General features: G+C 39.3%; 1 protein-coding gene across 10 annotated transcripts in view; it reads right to left on the reverse strand.

The window, feature by feature from the left end:
* Positions 1 to 19,556, reverse strand: part of grm3 (glutamate receptor, metabotropic 3) — a 40,552-nt gene extending 20,996 nt beyond the window's left edge. The window contains exons 1-6 of one of the 10 annotated variants that reach the window (XM_025909166.1): positions 19,398 to 19,556; positions 16,989 to 17,079; positions 15,759 to 15,824; positions 9,668 to 9,727; positions 4,422 to 4,473; positions 905 to 1,442 (exon numbers count right to left, since the gene is read on the reverse strand). In XM_025909166.1, coding sequence (XP_025764951.1) covers positions 905 to 1,216 — 312 coding nt within the window. In that variant the 5' untranslated portion in view covers positions 1,217 to 1,442; positions 4,422 to 4,473; positions 9,668 to 9,727; ... (1 more) ...; positions 16,989 to 17,079; positions 19,398 to 19,556. Of the gene's footprint in view, positions 1 to 904; positions 1,446 to 4,421; positions 4,474 to 9,667; positions 9,728 to 15,758; positions 15,825 to 16,988; positions 17,080 to 18,866; positions 19,061 to 19,397 lie in introns of those variants that run through there. The other 9 variants (XM_025909164.1, XM_019361542.2, XM_005470834.4 and 6 more) reach the window with 9 other exon arrangements.
* Positions 19,557 to 20,233: the final 677 nt, after the last annotated feature.

The following is a 20,233-nucleotide window of genomic DNA, read 5'->3' on the forward strand; positions in this document are numbered from 1 at the left end:
CTTTTTGAATGGACAATAAAAATCTATTGCTTCACACATGAGGTTGATTCATTTCAGTACAGGGTCCAAATTGTAAATTAACTCATACGAGACCAAGGCAGATTATACTGTATTTAAACTGCTGTGGAAAACAAGCTATAAATCCACAACCTGTTTAGAGAAACCAGATGTCAACAATTCAAGGTTTATGCAATCAGTCACAGAGCTCATTGCGTAAGATCACTAGATGCATCATACCTAAATAGCTCAGCAATAAGAAGATTTTTTTTGAAGATAACAATCCTTGAGGGGAAAGTGCCATCCTTTCTTTTTATCTGGCTCATTTCCCCCATCGAAAATAGCTTCAATCTATCTTTCTCATCACGGATTTGCTGTTATCATTCGAGGCAATATCCTTTTTCCTTTGTGAATAAAATAGAATTTTGAGGTACATTTACTTCACCTGAATATTACCTTTTAATGAGAGCCTATAGTTTTACTCAATTTAAAATGGAAACGTTGCACATTTAACTTCTGAGGCCACAAATTACTTAGATGAGCAACTTTTTAAAGACAAAATATAGCAAAAGTTCAAGTCGCCCAGGAGCACAAAACAACTAATTAGATTTTAACTGTGCTGTACCTAAAAAGTTACATCAGCATTCACATGGATTATCCCGATATTTCACCAATGTGCTTTTGTGGGGATTTGATCACTTTCAGTGCTGTCATGTGTTTACTTTAAATGTCCTTTAAACTGAGTTTGACTTACATTTGTAAGATATGATTATGATGCGATCTGATTTTGTGGTAGTGAGACTAAATTTTAGGTGTGCAGGGAAACTACCATATGGCAGAAAATTAAATTTGTACACTGTCTAGATTCATCATCTCCCACTGATGCACAATGGCAATCTCCACCCACCTGTTCAAGTGCATAGGTATCTCTGGAGCAGGTATCAAGAATGTGGACCCCAAGGGAGACCCCTGGTAGCAAAGCTTTGTCCGTGTTGATTCTGTCTATGGCAAACAGCATGGCCTCCAGCCTCTGGATCCCTCTGTCCTCATTCACACGGCCACATTCCTCCATGCCAGCTCCTTTTTCATGCACTGGAAACAGGCCGCCGAGCACCAGGTCACCCTCGATGCGGATCTCCCGACGTGACTGAGGTGGGTCTGAGAGCAAAACGCCTTGACACATCATGACCAAAACAAGAAAGGGAATGCGGGCCACCATGTTGTGCTCAGGGAGGATTGTCAGAACGCAAGAACAGGCGTGACAGAGAGCGAGACGGAGGGAAGCGAAGGGCTAAGGGTTAAGGTTAGGGGTGAGGGGTTACGAGTGAAGTGGACAGTGCTCAGTGGGGTTGAGTCAGGCAGCGGCCGTGGATTCTTGGGTTGTTTTGTGGCCCATGAAACGGTCAGGGAGAACTGAACTGGACCACACCATCTGGGCATCAGTTCTGCTTGCAGAAGAAGGGAGAGGAGAAGAGAGGAGGAGAGAAGAGAGAAGGGAAGAAGAGTAGGATATAAGTTTGTCAGTCCACATGCCACAGGGCAAATCTAAAAGCTGAAATACTTTTTGTGGTACAGTGAAGTAGAAAGACAGCAAAGTAGACATTTTAGTGGAGTTTGGGGACACTGCTAACAAGGGCTCAGTCATTTCTGCTTTACAGGCAAAGCAAGGCCATGACTAACAGGGATATGGAATTGTTTGGAGATTTTACCCCACTCTTCTCCAACCTCCTCCTCCCTGACATCACCCGGTAAACTTTCTTATTGTAAGTGTGCACATGTGTGCACGCGTATGTATGTGTGTGTGTGGTGTCTGCCCCTGGTTGTATCAGGATAAGCCAGCTTAGATGGCTGGTTGATACACGAGCCAAGTCTTCTCATGCCACAGATCAGAAAAGCTTCTCTAATCTCATCTCTGTTCCAACAATTCTCCGCTTGTCCATGAGTTTATACCCCTAAGTATATGTGTGCATGTGTGTGTGCGTGTGTGTGTTATCAGATTTATTGCTCCCCCTCTCCCTTGCATAATTACAGAGTGAGGGCTGAATGCATTTTACCATGAAAGAAGCTGTCTGACAACAATGAGGCCAACAACAGCTGATGCTACTTACTCATCTTACGACTCAATTAAAGCTGTGTTTTGACTGTTTTCTTCACTAATGTGCTCCACCTCAATTTTTTGTCAAAGTCAGCCTAAAATATATGAAATATATGAGCTAAATGTTAAAGATGTACTCTTCAGATTTTGCAGTTTACTTGTTTGGACAGCACAACTTAGAGTATAAAGGTAAGATTTATACAAGAGCTTCTGTAGCTCTGGAGGGGGTTGTGTCCTGTAAAAATGCTTTAGCTTTAGCAGAATCCATGCATTGCAAGCTGAAGTGCAGAGCTGTGGGCATTTGCAAGGGAAATATTCTGTTGAGGGTCATTAAGGTTAGTGTACTGAGATCAGTATTTGAACGAGTTAAGACAAGGCACCTTGATACATTATGTGTACTATTATTATTACAATGCATCACTATGGCCTTTGCATTTAGATAAGGTATCTCGTCATCTTAAATCTTAGTATATAATAATGTATGCCAAGTGTGCTGTAATAGAGCAAGTCAGCTTCCCTACAGCCAGGCAATGTCTCTAGCTTTTTTTAGGGATAATCAGAATATTTGGAGTTAGGGAGCTGACAATTAAGGAACTCTTCATTCCACAATAAAAAACACTGTTTATAACTCATCATCAATTTTTGCTAACCAACCTCCCTCGGGTGTGTGGGAAAGCAATTTTTTTCCAGCAAATGTCCAAAACAACATATTTTATGTTTCAAGATCAAGTGAAAAAGCTCATACAGTAGCCATAGTGATAGGAAAAACAGCAGGTGGTACTGACTTGGTGGGTCAGCAAAACATTTACCACAGTTTGCAGTTAGTTAATAGTCAGTGTTGTTTCTTTTAACCACAACCAACCACATTAAGTTGCTGATAAATTGCTTTTGTTTCTAAATCTTTATGGCAGACGTTGTCACATGTCACCAGTACAAAATACTGTATAATATCAGAAGTATAGAGAACACTGAATACTATCAACACTGAAAGGCCTTTACAATTATTGGATGGATTTCCCTAGTGCTAGTAGTAATTAACTGGTGCTGCTACCTTTGAGGTTGACATATTTGGAAAATGAATAGTCTGAACTAGCAGATTAATTGATATAAAATTTCACAATTTAATGTTCTTTTTTATTTTTTCCAGAGGAAGCACTATAATACCTTTGATTAGTATTTAATCTACTTAACAAATGTTCATATGACAAACACTAAAAATTAACTTGTTTAGTATGGTATAGAACTCCTAAACATCAGCATGCTGGTTTTATAATAACAGCACACAGCCGTGCTGCTGGAGGAATCCAACAGGGTGGGAGGAGGTTGTGGGATGCTCTCACTCACTTGTTTTCATTTCATATGTCACTGCTATTCCACAAAACGAATGGCTGATTTCATGTCAACATCCAGTGCTCAAGGAAAAAGGGGACTGAACCTCACGTCTGAACCACCTCTCAAAGGATACAAAGAGCCGTTGTATGTTGTGTTCTGTTCTGGGTTCTTTACTGACAGGTCAATGTCTGCTTATTTTAACTAGTCTTGTACTATGGCCTCCCACTTCTGAAACAGCTAAAGAAAAAGGAGCAGGTTATTCCACCTCTAAGATAATGCCCTGTGTGAGATGTTGCTGCAGAGGCACTGAATGATCTGTATGGAGCCATTAGCACACAGGAGATATTCTGACTTCTGTAACTTAAAATCTGTGCTACCAAAACTTTTTCTGCATTTCACCTGCATAACCAGAGGCAAAAACCTCACCTTACTTTGGGAAATCCAACTACCTGTCAGTGCTCTTGCTTCATGCCTACAAGCAGAAAGTGAAATGCTTGCAGCCGACTGTGAGGACAATACAGCCAAGGCCACATTAAAGCAGCATGGGCCCCAGGGCTACAATTTTTTTCAAGGTTAGTGAAATGGTCAGTGACTATCTTAAATTCTTTGTGAATATCCATATTCCAGTGCTACTCATTCTTACCCAACAACAACATTTAATGCATGTGCAAATGTGTGTGTTTGTGTGTGTGTGCTTATTTGCACAGAATGTACCACTAATTTTAAATCAAGAAATAAGTAACATTACCAAATATCTAGGTCTATCAAAACCTAGTGTAGCTATCAACATCTGTGCCTCTCTCCCAGATGAGTTTAGCAATTTTTATACTAGCTTTGAAACTCACAACTTAGAGCCAGTGGCAGCACCCCAGAGCCCACCCAATGAGACTGGTCTACAGGTGACAGAGACGGATCTTAAAACTGTTCAAAGAATTAGGACTCATAGATTTGTTTGCATTCCCGCTATCCTCCACACATTATTTATTATATTATTTACCTACTGTTCCAGGTGATGCTATATCATTTCCTTGCACGCTGCTTTAGTGTACCTTGAAATCAAAAATACATAAATTACATTTTTGTTTATTGATTACAGATTTGCTTTCAATGCAATTTTCTGGGAAGCAGTTCCTAGACTGTGAGAATAGGTAAACCATTCTCATCTACAATGCATGCCTTAGGGCTGCTCTCTCAGTCCTCTAGAGTATAGTCTGTTTACACAGAACTGTGTTGCCAAATATGACAACAACAGAATCATAAAATTTGCAGATGACACCACAGAGATGAGACTAATAAGCAACAGTGGTGAGAGGCACTATAGAGAGCAAGTGGAAGACCTAACCATATGGCGCAAAGAGAAAAACCTCTCCCCAAATATCAATAAAACAAAAGAAATCATTTAGAAAGATCAAAGAAAATCATATTCTTATTTCCATCTGTTGGTCATTGCTTGTGGACAGTTTTAGATTTCTAGGTTTACACATCACAGAAACCCTCACATTGTTGCTCAACATTAACTGCATTCAATAAGGCACAGCAGAGATTGTATTCTGAGGGTTTCAATAATTTTGGCATGAGTACCAAAGTCTTGTGTACTTTTAACGCAGTGCCATCGGGAGTGTCTTGACAGGCTTATTCGTAGTGTAGCAAGAATGGTTTGGTCTAACTTCATAATGATTAAACCAAACAAGAAAAGACCCAAACTTTACCACCAGCAGTGCATTTTACATTTTTGTACTATCTTGCCCATTGTATATATAGCCTCTGTCCTTTGCCTTAAGGGAGTCAGGCCATAAAAATGTGATTGTATGACTAATTTGAATGAAAATAATGTTGAACTTGATCTTTATAACAGATTGAAATGATAATGTTTAGCTATCTCGCTACGATGCTATTTAGATGTCCCAGAATTCCAAGTTTCATCTGTAAGATGAATAGTTCTTATGCTAGTGCCAAATATTTCGGCCAATCCTTAAACATCATGAACAAGAAACATGATTAATTCACAAACCAATTTTATTTAGACGATCAAACATACCCTGGGAGTGGGTATCGGTTTGTGTAGTGCCGTAGCATCCAAGTACAGTTGCTCCACTGCAGCCTTCTTTTCCCATGGATAACACGCATTCTACGGGCATTGCATTTAATAAGTGTTCAACTGTCAGACTGTCATGGCAGCAGGAACAGTAAAGGATTACAGCGAAGGTGTTTACAAAATGACGCTAGCAAATTTAGACCGTATCTAAATGATGGAGGTAGCTTCTTTCTAATATCCAGTCTCGGGGGATATTACAAATCTGTGCTAGTGACAGCGCCTGTATATCTGAAGTCCACTGGTTTATTGATTAATGTTAGTTAAGCAAGCAGTAACTCCTGTGTTATCATATGCTGGTGCATTCTGATAGGTTCTAACAGTATAGGCACATGGGAACAAGGTCACTGGAAATGTTAGCTGCTCTATTTATTAAGACCTAGCCTGTGTAAGTTAGCAATAATGTATGCAAGAGTAGGCTAATGAGACAAAACTTGTCCTGCTTTTAGAAGGCTGGTCTAGCGGCTTGTGTTTTATTTCAGATATTTTTTTAACTTCAATAAATTACACTCACCTGCCACTTTATTAGGTACACTGAATGAGGCGGTAGGTGCTATTATCAGGTTGGACGCCCTTTTGCCTTTAGAACTGTCCTAAGTCTTCTTGGCATAGATTCAACAAGGTGCTGGAAACATTTTTAGGTCCATATTGACATGACAGCTTTATGAAGTTGCAGTATATTTGTCAGCCACACATCAGTGATGCGAATCGCCTGCTCTACAGCATCCAAAGGTGCTCTGTTGGTTTGAGATCTGGTGACTGTAGAGGTCCTTTGAGTATCTCACTGTCTTGTTTAGGAAACCAGTCTGAGATGGTCTGGGCTTTGTCACATGGGAGGTTGTCCTGCTGGAAGCAGCCATTAGGATAACACTGTGGTCATAAAGGTCATAATGAACATTGGTCGGCAACGATCAAGTGGACTGTGTCATTTAAATCAAGCTCAGTGGGTAGTAAAGGTCGCAAAGCGTGTCAAGACAATATCCCCTGCACCATTACATTTGCAGGTGCAAATTATAGCCTCATATTCCTGTTGTCAGCTAACAGAAGTGGCACCCGGTGTGGTCTTTTGGTGCTGCTGGTTACCTAACAGCTCAGGGCAGTCTGGCCATTGTCCTCTGACCTCTGGTACAACAAGGAATTTTAAACCTAAGAACTGCTGCTTAATGGATATTTTCTCTTCTTCTGATAATTCTTTGTAAAGCCTGGAGATGCTTGAATGGAAGAATCCCAGTAAATCACTAGTTTTTGAAGTACTAAGACCATGTCTAGTTCAAAGACACTAAAATCACCTTTCTTCCCCATTTTAATACTTGGTTTGAACTTGTGGAGGTCCTCAAGATTTTAATACACTGGGTTGCTGCCATTGATTAATAAGCTATTTATGGTAACAAGCAGTGGGACAGGTGTACCTAATGCAGTGGCCATGAGTGTAGAGCATTTGTTTATTTGTTCAACTTATACACTCTCATCAGCCTGTTGCTTTGCTGACTTGTCAAAGTGCCAGAGTGTATCGCTGATGTCTATTTTGTCCAGAGCAATTGTTTTGAAGGTACAATTAAAAGATATATAAGATCTAATGCTTTTTTTCTTCAAATGCAGTGAAATTACCCATCAGTAAATGAACAAATACAAGCAAGCAAACAGAATTTTGTGTGCACACACACACCTTGACCCCATCACCAGGATGTCTGATCTTAGCCAGAAATGTTGTCAACCCCAAGAAGCAATCCCTCTCTGTGTTGTTGAGTTTGCATTTGGCTACTAAAAAGTCACTCATAAGGCTCGAGTAAGACATAGCTCGCTTCTTTTAAATTCTGCCACTCGTGCCTCTCCTGCAATCCTCGGGAGAGATAAGACAGAAGCTGGAGGTTGACGTTGTGACTAGAAAAATCAATCTAGACCAAGGAGCAAGCTCATGGTAAAATTTCTCTTGATTGCTACTTTATCTGTGTGTGTTTATGTGCGTGTGTGTGCGCGCGCACATGTGTAAGAGAAAGCGAGAGAGTAAGTCTCCCCTCTTTAGTGGGCAGGTAGGAGGATGAAAGCTTCTCTTAGATGCAGGCAGCTCAAATTTTTCTTCAGGCGGCTGCCATACCTTTACTACTCTGCTCTGTAATATCACACACATACAGACGAACGCACACACCCAGACAAACACCCACCCACACACGTGCACACACACATGCACAAACACACACCTCTGCTTCTCTGAGGGGTTGACCTAAAAGCAGACTATTTCTATGTTTTAGCTTCCTTCTGCATCAACCAACAGAGATCTGAATGAGTGTGGTCAGGAAGCACGTAAAGGACACACAAAATCAGGTTACATGATACAAAATAAATGCTTACTGTAGGCAAGGCAGGAGTACTAATACATAATTTGAACTGTAAAATTGATATCATTTATGTGGGCATATATTATTTATATAACTGTGATGTTCCTGTCAAATTCTGACAGGAGATTACCTGACATGGATATTTAATTCCACTTAATTTCTATATTTTGGAGGGACATGGGGGATGACATTGATGGTATCAATGAAAGATTTATATCAATTCTCAAAGCCGTCACACATCCTTGATGTGTGTCTTTATTGGAGAAAAAAATAGATCCTCCTTGAATGATTTCCAGTATTCCCCTGAAAAAGCTGGAGTCCCTATAAATATAGCCTCCAAAAATTAAAATTGATAATACTACTACTACTAATAATAATAATGAGAAGAAGAAGAAGAAGAATCAGAATATCATTATTAGTAATTATATTATTGAGTCTAAAAAAAAAAGAGAACACTGTCACGAGATTAGTTTTGAGGACAACACTGCAAGAAGGCTGCAGATGTGGCTATGTGTTTGTTTTGAGGGTGTCTTGGTGTAAGCGCATGCTTATGGATGTGTGTTGTTGAGTTTAAAATTGTATATTTATGGAGCTAGAACTATAAGAGTTCCTCCAATGCACTCCTTTGAAACCATGCTTTGCTATAATTGGCAGCTCTTGAGGTCAACTTCCCAGAAATGTGCCAAATAATATCTCCCAGCACTTTTACACTCTCTCATGGAGTCCGCTGAAATTGAATGTTTGCTTCATTATAACCTCTTGGAAAGTTCCCAAACCCAGCTTCCTTTCTCAAGAGCAACTGTGCAAGTGGAGCACACACTGTGTAACAGAAAATCTTTTTGTCCCTTTTTTCATTACTGAAAATGTTTCCAAGGAGGTTAAAGTACAGGACAAGAAGCCTTGGGTTTTTAATGCAGAGCAGTGACAGAGGCTGTATTAAAAATACTTATTTAAAATGCTGAGTAGTTTTGACCTCAGCTTGTTTTATTGGGGGGGGCAGGAAAACACAAACTGGTACTAATCTTTATAGAGAATGAAATAACTCTCACCACCACTACATCACAAAACACACCCTTTGCCACATTAGTGGTTAACAGCTTTTTTCCTTTCTTTCTTTTTTACTGCATGGTGCCGTTCTTTTGATTGATCTTTGGTCCTCGCTACTCTACAAGTTGAATAAACACTCTTACTAGGGAATGTAACATTTCTCCAAAGACACACTTTGACATTTGATGATTGACAATTATTGTAAAGTAAAAGTGAAATCCAATCAGTTGTACATCCAGCGTGCCCTTCGCCAGGATGGAATGTCATGAAATTGGCACATCGAAATGTGACGAAGACCGTTGATTAAATTTTTGTTTCTGAATGATTAAACCCCTAATTAGGCCCATGAAAGTGCACATCAAAATGCTGTCTGTCCCATCTGCTCCATATTTAAGCATGACCAAACAAAACAAACAAGCAAAAGTATCCTTTGCCACCAAACTAAGTCCAAGGTAACAAACTTGCCAAACTACTACCAACACACATTTTACTTGTTTATTCTTGAGAAATAAGATGCACCCGTACACTATTTAAAGCAAACATTTTTTTGGTTTGTTGTGGTTTGTTGCTATGTGCACTATGTGCTGTGACTTTAAGCAAGGGAGACAAGAAGTCTTTGCATCTGCCCAAACAAACAAACAAACAAAAATAAACAGGATATGTGCTCCCTGTAAAACCACAACCTCTTTTTTACAGTTAATTCACAGACTGACATGCAGACATCTACCTTTGCATTACATAGGCACACATAGCTATTAACTGCCTTACCTGAATTGAAAAGGATGGGAGAAGACACCAGCTGGCACATAGCAACATCATCAAAGAGCCCTATTAGAGAGATATGGGGGGGGATACATGAGGTGAGTAAAGAACAGGCAGAAAAATAACAGCACTGTTAAAAAGAGAGAGCAGGAAGACTACTGACCCTTCTCCCTGGGAGCTATGATGCAGAGTAACATCTGACAGACAACCCTATTTCACCCCTGACCCTGCTCAAGTCAAACCACACTCCTCTTTTGCTTCTCATGTTACATCCTCTGGTTGCTCCAAAGCAGCTTCCCTGCATCCCTTCCTCCACCCCCCTCCTTTGCTGGTACTCCACTCTTCCCATTTATTTCCACCTCCCTTACACCCACCGCAGCCCTCACTCTCTCCCTAACAGGCAGGGCTGCTGTGGATGACACGTATCCAGCTGAGAGCAGCCATGCAGGGTCGATGGACCACGGTACGCTGAGAGGAGAGATAGCCCCACAACCTGTGTGTTTCCACTGACTGTGTGTGTGTGTGTATGTGCCTGTTTATCTGACTATTACAGATCTGACAGAACTGAAAGCTGCTCCAATGACATGAATCTCACAGTATGAGAAGACACTGTATGTATGTGTGTGTGTGTGAGTGAGGTCTTTCTTTCTTTCCTTTTTAAGAGAAAGAGAATGGATGTAGCATCAGAAGCTTTGCTGCTGTGTGCTGAACAACAGACCCCTTAGAAGACGCCGCACACTGTCAGAGCGTTATCAGTTAATTCATCAGTGGCTTTGTGTGTTTCAGCCTCCTTCCATCTCTTTCTCCTTTCTCATTCTTATCTTTTACAGCCAAGTAAGAACAGTGGTACTTACTACTGTTAAGTGAATGTGAATTCAAGGTGTATGAATTGTTAAAGTCGGGGTGTGGCGTAGCCTTCTCAAATTGTGTGAAAAGTGTACTTTTTATTTTTCCACTCACAAAACAATGACCTGTGTGTGTGTGTGTATGTGTGCGCGCGCGTACATATGAGTGTAGAACTGGTGTCCTAGACTTCTGACAGTGTAACGGGTGCAATGGGCTGTGACCATTAATTATTTACAAAGTGCGTTTTAGGCAGGAAAGACTGATGATCCATAAATAGGACAGAAACATCTCACAAAATACAACAACCAAACAACGAGCAAGACATGATGCACAACCCTCCAACCCTTTAGTATTAGCGCATAAATCTACATGGTTTTAAATAAAAGTCTTATAAATAAGTTTAAATTAACTAAATTTTACCTGCATTTTATAGCTCTGCTTAGTATGCCATCTTTTATTACCATTTACCAGTTAAAATCAATAATCAGGTACTCAACTCGGCCTTCCTGTATTGATCAATCGGTATATTTCTGACCTCCATTAGGCTCCAAGGTTAAAGGTCGTATCATGTTAGACATGACATAGAAATGGACCTTAGAGATAACTTGAATTGCAAATATTAACCACACAGCCTCTGAACTCTGGTTTTTCATAATAGAATGCACAATCCTCCTTCTGTTACATACTTGGAAGTAAATTTATAATGAAAATAGGTTTAACCCGTATAGAGCACTTTAGAGCTACACAGGCTAGACTTTGCTCTCATGTGCAGTGGGTACTCCAAAAGGATCCTCCACTAAAAGAGCTTTTAACCTTCGAGCACCACAAAAAGTCTGCAGTGGGAGTGCTTAGCGCTCTGTTTTTTGTAAGTTGCGGTACAGCGAGACCTCCAAAATGGTTTGAACTTAACCATGAAAATGCATTAAGTGACAGAAATTGTATTAATTAGTTTTAATTTCATTTCAACTCCGCTTCGCTCGAGTCTCGTGTAAAGTTACAATGTTAAACAAGGTGTTCAAACATTTAAAATATGCACATTTCTCTATGTTTTTTCTCTTTTTTATCACTGTAACTCCAATATGTTTGAGTTTTTGATAGCTGATTGCAAAGAAAGAGCAACGTCACCCAACATCTGAGAAACTTTTACATTTAATTGACAAAAATAAAACAAAAAGAATTGAGAAATTATTCTACATTGTGTTGAAAATCGATTAATATTTTATCCTTTCCCACTAAGTTTCAATCAGATGTCTCTGTATGTGTGCATTCCCTGGGTTTTGTGATCTCCAGCACGTCTGACTGCATGATTTAAACATTAAAGAATGTCTGTTCAACCTAAAAACAGAAAAGGGTGGGGAAATGTGTGAAAGCATCCATCAGACCTGCAGTTTATCACTATAAAAGGCAGTGGACCTGTCAGAAGTAGAATTACTCCTCAGTGGATTGCATCTATCAACTTAACTGTCATGTAATGACCCTGTGAGACATCATGACGCATCAGTCTAACTCACCATGGCACAGATCTTGTGGTACCCTACTTAATTCATGTTCACACAGCTTGCCGCTCTGTCGTCAGCATGGTCGATACATGAGGTGCACAGAGCTTTAATAGACAGGTAGAGAGTAATGGAGTGTTGACCACAGTATAAGCTATCTGAGGCTGTTAGAAGAGCACATTTAATTGAGTTGGACAGAGACAAAAGCCTTTCAGATAGGAGCAAATGTTGGTTGGCTTTGCTTGATTTCGGTTAGGTGGTTATGTGCAAAAACCAATTACCGCCGACATTCCTCACTAATTATTAGAATTTAAATGATGTACTAAGTTTATGATTTGCCCTCCCACATTAGCCCTGGAATCCTCATCATTGTAATTGTAAAATTCATTGTTCCCACATCAGCACAAAAAGTTCAGTCGACTGAATTTAAACAGGAACTCTTTATTTAACTATATTAAAAAGCTCCGTTTCGTCTTTCAGACTTGTGAATATTATATTAATTTTTATGTTTTAAAGCAAGGGAGGATTTTATTTTTACTTTTTTACTATGAGTGACTATCAATATCAAACAACACCCCCCCCCAAAATGCATACCCACTAAAAGCGTATATGCACAAATGTATATAAATAAGACCTGAAGGGAGAATTTTTAAGTACTCAGTGCAACATTAAGTGTATTGGGTCATATGTGAGAAATTATAAAAGCTCAAAAACAAGCTGACTTTTAGGCAACAACCATAAAGCATATGCACACAGACCACTTAAGGTACACCTTGCTCCTTGTGGTCTTGGATCCCCTTTGGCCTGCAAAACTGCCTTAATTTGGTGCTTGAAACATTCCTCGCAGATTTTCTCCCAGCAGAGATCAAGACTCATCATATCAGGCAACATTTTTTATTTAATTTTGGTGCACCTATGCAAATTAAAGTCTCAGTTCTTAGCTGACAGGAGCGGTATCCGGCGAAGTCTTCTGCTGCTGTAGCTCATCTGCTTTAAGGATCGATACGTTGTGTGGTCAGAGACGCATTTCTGTGTAGTTGGTTTCAGCTAGAGGTTACATGAGTTGCTGTTGCTGTCCTATCACCTCAGCATAGTCTGGCCATTCTCCTCTGACCTCTAGCATCAACAAGGCATTTTCATCATGAGAACTGCTGCTCACTGGATAGTCTTTCTTTTCTTTGTAAACCCTAGAGATGGTTATGTGGGACAATCCCAGTAGATCAGCATTTTCTGAAATACTCAGATCTGGCACCGACAACCATGCCTCATTCAACTCACTTAACTCACTTTTCTTTCCCATGCTGACGCTTGGTTTGAACTTCATTATGTCATCTTGACTAAGCCCGCATGCCTAAATGCTTTGCATTGCTGCCATGTTATTGCCTGATTGGATACTGTATCTGCATTCATGAGTGGCTGAAGAGGTGTACCTAATGAAGTGGCTGTCACTGTTGTAATACTAGTTTTCAGTTGTTGTGCTTTGCAGAAGACATTTATGCAATATATTTAAAATTAAATCTAAATTCACAATTGTCCAAACTACAGTTTCAACTTATGGCACTATGCTGCACCTACTGTTATTTATTGATTACTTCACAATGACATTCACAGCTCTCATGCAGTTCCCAGGTGTGTGCCAGATGCCCGCACAGCGGTGAGCAAGGAAACGCTGAGTGGTCGGATAGAGAGAGTTTGACTTGTGCAATATGGGTGAATACTGTACGAACAATGTAGTTACTATACCTGATGCAACAGGGGAGGAAAGGTTACTATGACTGTAATGTGACCAAGACCTGAGAAAGAGACGCTTTACAGTACTGGACGATTCTGTGTGTGACTGGAAGTTTTGCCTGGTTATGACATACAAATGAAAGCAGAACTACTCGGTATTTCACGCAGTAGTCATTTACCTATCCCAGTTGATAAAACACTGCTGACCAGTGACATGAGATAAAGAAGAAAACTGACACTGTGTGTGCTCCTCACAGGTTTAATTAAAACAGTGATAAAGCCATTAGCTGAATGCCCTCCATTTTAAATCACATATTCACAGACAGAAGTAATAAAAAACTCAGTTGCATGCCACTATCACACTACCAAAGGGAATATAAAACACTAACATTTACATACATAATGACTTGTACTGCTGTTTTTCCATTTTCAAATTGCCCATTCCAAACACTAACCCAGTTCTGGATCTTCACCTGGTTATTATGCTGTGTATTATCAGCTATCAGTTAAAACAACCTTTAATTGGCATCAGATGAAAAAGGTTGTAATCCAACAATAAAACATCTGGAAATGTCATGACATCTGCACCATGTAACTTTTGTTTTGTATCGATAGCTGCTACTGCATGACCAGGAAGCAACCCCTCACTATGCATTTCACACATTCTCTCACACACACAGTTTCCCTGCTCAAGATCATAATTTATTAACAAGTCTGATCTCTCTCTGAGACACACCATCACAGCTGTACATCCCACTGCCCTTTCGCTCACTGCCTCATCCCCTGAGCGTATGTATGCATGCGTGCATGTAGTGAAAAAGGGATGTCAGTGAACAGACATAGCAATGTGCACGCAGTGTATACACGTGCATGCTGGTAAGTGTGTGCACAGCTCAGTGTATGCTGTGACTGTAGTTAATGATGAGAGGTGAGCTGTGGGAAGCAGCAGTGATTTCCAAACACTTCCCTGTTTCCTCACTGGAGCATAACAGTGAAAGGATCATGTTGAGCACAGCAACAGTGTTTCTATAAAGAAAAAAATGATAAAACCTTCAAAGAAAGAACTTCAGGAGGCCTTCGAGAACGGATGAAGGACCTATTTTTTGTGTTAATGACTACTCCCTACATGGAATCACTAAAAACGGCAATTATCCACAAAATGAAACCATTTAACAAAAAAACAAAAACAAAACCCCAAAATGATACATGCTAGAAAACCAGAATCTTTATACAAATATGCCAGTGTAACTTTTTCTCTGTGATGCTTTCTCCTGCTTTCTGGGATTCCTTAATTTAGGTCACTCTTATAAACATTATGTCCCATCATTTTTATTTGTCAATAACCGTCTTACAGCCAAAAAATATGCCAAATAAACATTTTGTGAAATTTAGACATGCTGGCTTTTGGAAGTCAGTGTAGGAATGATATTCAAATGATCAGTCCTTGATACAGCCAAACTCTTAAATATCATGTTTAAAAAAACCAACAAGACAATCAAGTAGGTGAGCCCAGACGCCGATGTGGCAAGTTAGCAATGCGCAGATTTAAAAGTGGGGAAACTGGAGATCTATTCATTTGGAATAAACTTCCATGTGTTTTTTTGTTTGTTTGTTTCTGTGATGAAGCTGCCATGAAAGTGATAGTGCTGTCTTATTATGATGGTACAGTACATAAAGCTGAATGCAAATATGGCTTCATGGAATGATACCTTCTTTAACAAAATATTGGGCTGTTGGGGAGCAGCAAGTTATTGTATTTAATTACTTCAATAGACACTCGCTTATTCTTTTAATGAGTGGCAATGCCACTGATTGGTCATAAATTCATCCCATAGAGACAAATAACCATTCATACCTATAGCAATTTAGAGGCAGCTGTTAACCTACATGTCCATGCAGGATAACACACATGGAGCAGACTGACGCAAGCAGAAACAGAACATAGTTCATGTCCATATTTGTTCATCAAAGTGGTTCATTTGTTCTTTGCATGAAACAAGTCACTGTCATTTTGATCGACCTACCTGTCCGCTTACTGTGTTAGACTCGTCTTGGCTTTACACTGAGATTCCATGTTTTCATCCCCTCATCTTCAGTGTTGATGAACACAAGAAACCAGAAAGAGAAAGAACAGAACAAAAGAGGAAAAGTCATGATTCCACATCAGCGTAACAATTGTGAAAATACAGTCTCGTGTGATGTTAATTTCATTTATGCCTTGTAGGTATGAGACTGCCTACAAAGACTTCAAGTCATGAAGAAAATGAATTCAGCACCAAGGACAGCGACATAAAAAAGCACTCTGCTGTCCTCAGAAACACCTGGGCGTCAAAAGTATGGAGACACTGTTGACCAGTTTAAATGAATATTGCTGTAAAATAGGAGCAAAAGCTGGTAATTCACTGTCAGTGTCAGCTTTTTCTATGCTTCAGTTTTAGTGACCTATGCTTCATCAAACATTTTAACATGAAAATATCCTTTTAAAAAGTGTAACATACAAACGAGATTTTTAACATATGCACAAACGATTAAATAAAAAAATTATTCAAAATTATTTATACTCCAGTTAGTCACACTTAATCCTCTTCACTGGAGCTACACACACATCTCAGCAATATTTCACATGATAATTATATAATGTGATTGTTTCAAATAGTTCTAAATCATGCAAAAATATTTGTATATTTTCCTCCTTGTCTATTAAATTTTGCTCAGTTTTGATAGTTCTTTAAATGTTCTCATCCTTTTATACTCTGTAAAATTATGTTCCGCTTTTAATTGGCTAGGACATTAGTCACACAGATAAATAAAGAAATAAATAACACTACATGGAATATCCATATTGCTTTCTAAAATCCCACAGTCCCAAAGCCACCGCTTAACAGATGTTCTGTTCAATATGTACTGTATGCCTTGATAAGATTTAGTAAAATACCAACATCCCAAATTCAAGCTTTCCTGATGCCTGTGTTATGGTTCCAGTATATTCTCGTCAGATGAAATACAAATACTTCATCCAAAATAATTCAAATGTCCTGAAATCACCTCCTATTAGAGGTTTCTGTAAAAAAAAAAAAAAAGTTTGTTCCTTGTTAGCAGTGGGTGACTTTTAATTGAATATAACAAAAATATATAATGTCTTAAAAAACACTCTTGCAGCAAAATTCCCCTTTTCCTCTCTCCTTTTTTTCTCAGCAGTTAATGTACATCCTGCCATTGGTAACATATAGTCACCAACTTATGATTAAACACACCTCCGTCTCAGCTGTCACGCACAATCCTGTCAAGCTGTTGAGCAGGTGCATTTCAGGATGTTAGAGCTCCTCACAGCACGTATGGCTATAGCTGCAGAAAAGAGGTCATGATATAGGTGGCGTTCTAAAAATTTCTATGGGTACTTTGTTATATTTCTTCTACACAAGTTGCTTTTGGACTTAACTGCTATTAACTGCCACTGTGCCCCATGAATAATAAAACTTTTTAAATGTCCTATAAAAGCTCAAAGAACTGACTACAACATAAATTCTCATCATAATCTCTCATTTATGGCTATAGAAAAAGGACTTTGGCTAATACGTCTGATTTATAAGAAAAATATATAAACTAATAAAGTCAACTTGTCATCGCATCACAGAAAACATCATCCCATAATATGTAGTGGTCAGCATTTCTTCTAAAGTCAGAATCTATGTTACAACACAAGCATGCACATACACACACTGTGCACTGCTCTACAGCAGCTAATGATGAGGTTCTGTAGTACATCCAGTTCAGTTAGGTGTAGTGTGTGGAATATACATGACCATTTCTACATATATAGTACATACAAACAAATCAAAATCACAATCAGAAGCTTGTAAGCACATTTGATAACAAAATACATCCATTCAGCAGGAGAAATTTTCAGCTGCCTTACCCACAGATTAACATCTCCTGACACAGAAGAACGCACATAAATACATTTACACATAAGCATGTAAACATAAGTTAAAGTCTTAACATGTCACTACATCCCCACCTATAGTTGTCATCCTCGCACGCACATGCTGAGAGAGTTATTGATGTGCGAACTCTCTGTACAATTGTGAAATTAAACTTAGTTATGCAACAAGTTTCACAAAGAATTTACACTCAGAGATGTTGCTTTATATCAATAAGGACATCTCAGCCTAGTTAATCAAATATTACATTTTTACAATATACATAAAAATCCATAATCATAGAAACATGAATATTTTATATTCATATATATTATTCTGAAAAAGCATGTAGCTGTCATTTTACACAAGCAATGATAACATGTTCACGTGGAGGAAATACACTCGTATCTAACTGAGCAACAAAGTTAATTTAAAAATTCTCATTGCTCTTTATTTAGTAACCTTATCATTTGGATATTGCAATTCTAATACAGTTAAAAAACACAGTATACGATTATCACAAATAGACATTTGATCATGGTTTGGTAAAATTCTATATCATCTAGTAGTTCCCACTTCAATACTGTAACTCCATTATAACATAAACATTATTTTATCCTTATCTGCTGCATATCATTTTAGTAAAATATGACAATTTTGGTTAAAATTGATTAAGAGTAACCAAAAGTCTTTCACTGACTAATCAACACATTGATGCATGCTTCAGCATGGGTGGTGTGGGGCAGGAATGATATCTTTTCTGAAGTGTGTCCAAAATGCACCTGAATGGGTACACCAGTAAGAATTAAACACGAAAAATACACACACCTAAAATGCAGTATTTTTGTTTTTATGTTTATTTTTAAAAGACAGCACATTATAGACCCCTAATATATTAAAGCTAATTACAACCTCTCTCTTGGGGCTTATAAAAACGCACCTGCTCTACATGAATTCGGACACGGGCCATGATTTTTCACTGTTTATAAAACTGTAATTTGCAGTTGTTTTTCTAGTAGAGTGCAGAAGATTAAAAAGAAATGGCCAGTAATAACATGTGGGTTTGGCTATATGAATCAATATGTTTATCCAGTTATCCACTAAGTTGTTTTACCCCTCTGCTTGTTAGTGAGAAATATAAGATTGCTAGTTAAAGCCAGTATAGCTCATAGACAGCAACTAATGTGGACATTCCCATTTTGTTGGTTCTACCTTTAGTGCAGGTCCACTTGCCTTTCCTCTAGCGCAAGGTGTGAAGTGGATCCTTAGATGCAAACGGAAAGTAACACTGATAAACAATAACCAGATCCAGATATCGGATCCACCTGTATGCCTCTTTTCAAAGACTACCCGCCCATCCTTCCCTGGGAAGCCTAAAGCCGAGGGACATGCCTCAGTGCGGTTTGTCTGAACCCAAATAACTTCTCCGCGCGGAGTGAAATACGCAACTGCAGATAGTCTTTGTTTCACCTTCTGTATCTTTATCGTGCATCTGCTGCAGAGATTAGCAACCATTTTTCCCCCGCTGACACAACCCACAATTACTGAACGTGACTGAAAGGAAACAACAAGCACGTTTATGCAGTACAACTGGCTTTTTAAATCCTGCGCAAAGTTCAAAGCAAATTGCTCCCTACAGTAGGATTGGCTGACGCGCGCTTGAACGCTCCCGGACTGTCAATTCTTTCACTGCACTCTGACAACCACTGCCTACCAGTCAGGAATGTGTGAGATTTGACCTACCTTGACGGCTTCGATCCTTGAAAGGTTGCGCACAAATCTCAAGCTGCTGGAAGTTTGACTTAGTCTACTCCTGATCCCTCGGAGGAGTCGCACTGAGAGAGAGGATGGGCGCCACTGCTCTGCGCGCCAGCTCCGTGGCTGTGTGTGTGTGTGTGTGTGTGTGTGTGTGCCCGTGAGCGCGCGTGCACGAGAGAAGAGAGAGTAAGTGAGAGAGGGAGAGAGAGAGGGAGAGAGAGTGAAACAACAGACGAGCAGAGCTGAAGCCCCTTGCCAAAGGATGCTTCAGTCTCCTAGCAACAACAATCGATCTGGCAAGGAGACATTTTTATTGGATAAAAAGAAAACTTAGCCACTCACCCCCCCCTTTAGCACATGTTTACCACTCAGAACAACAACTCCAGCTTCAGTGAGTGAAGACAGAGAGTGAGAGAGTGAGAAGAGAGGTGTGTGTGTGTGTGTGCTGCTCCAAAATAGATGTTTTATGTGTGTAAAGGTGCAGAGTGACACAGAATTTGTTCGCATTCATCTGTCCTTGTAGCCCGGCTCAAAACACATAAGCAGTGGTGTATAGATAAAAATCCTTACCCCTTTTTTAAATTTTATGCAGACTCTATTAATGTTTAAAACACATTATTACAGTCAATTTTGTCAGCATGAAGAACAGCACTAAACATGCAGCCCATGCTTCAGATAGCTCAGGCATATTAGAAGAGAAGGGCATCCAACCCTGGAGATGTGACTAGAAGTTTACATCATGCGTCACACTAACAGGATGCATGATATTTTTCACAAGTTAGGTGTCAGTCTCTCTTACCTGTGTATTTCCCATCAGGAGA

Source organism: Oreochromis niloticus, linkage group LG7 (assembly GCF_001858045.2).
Source record: "Oreochromis niloticus isolate F11D_XX linkage group LG7, O_niloticus_UMD_NMBU, whole genome shotgun sequence".
Taxonomy (NCBI): domain Eukaryota; kingdom Metazoa; phylum Chordata; class Actinopteri; order Cichliformes; family Cichlidae; genus Oreochromis; species Oreochromis niloticus.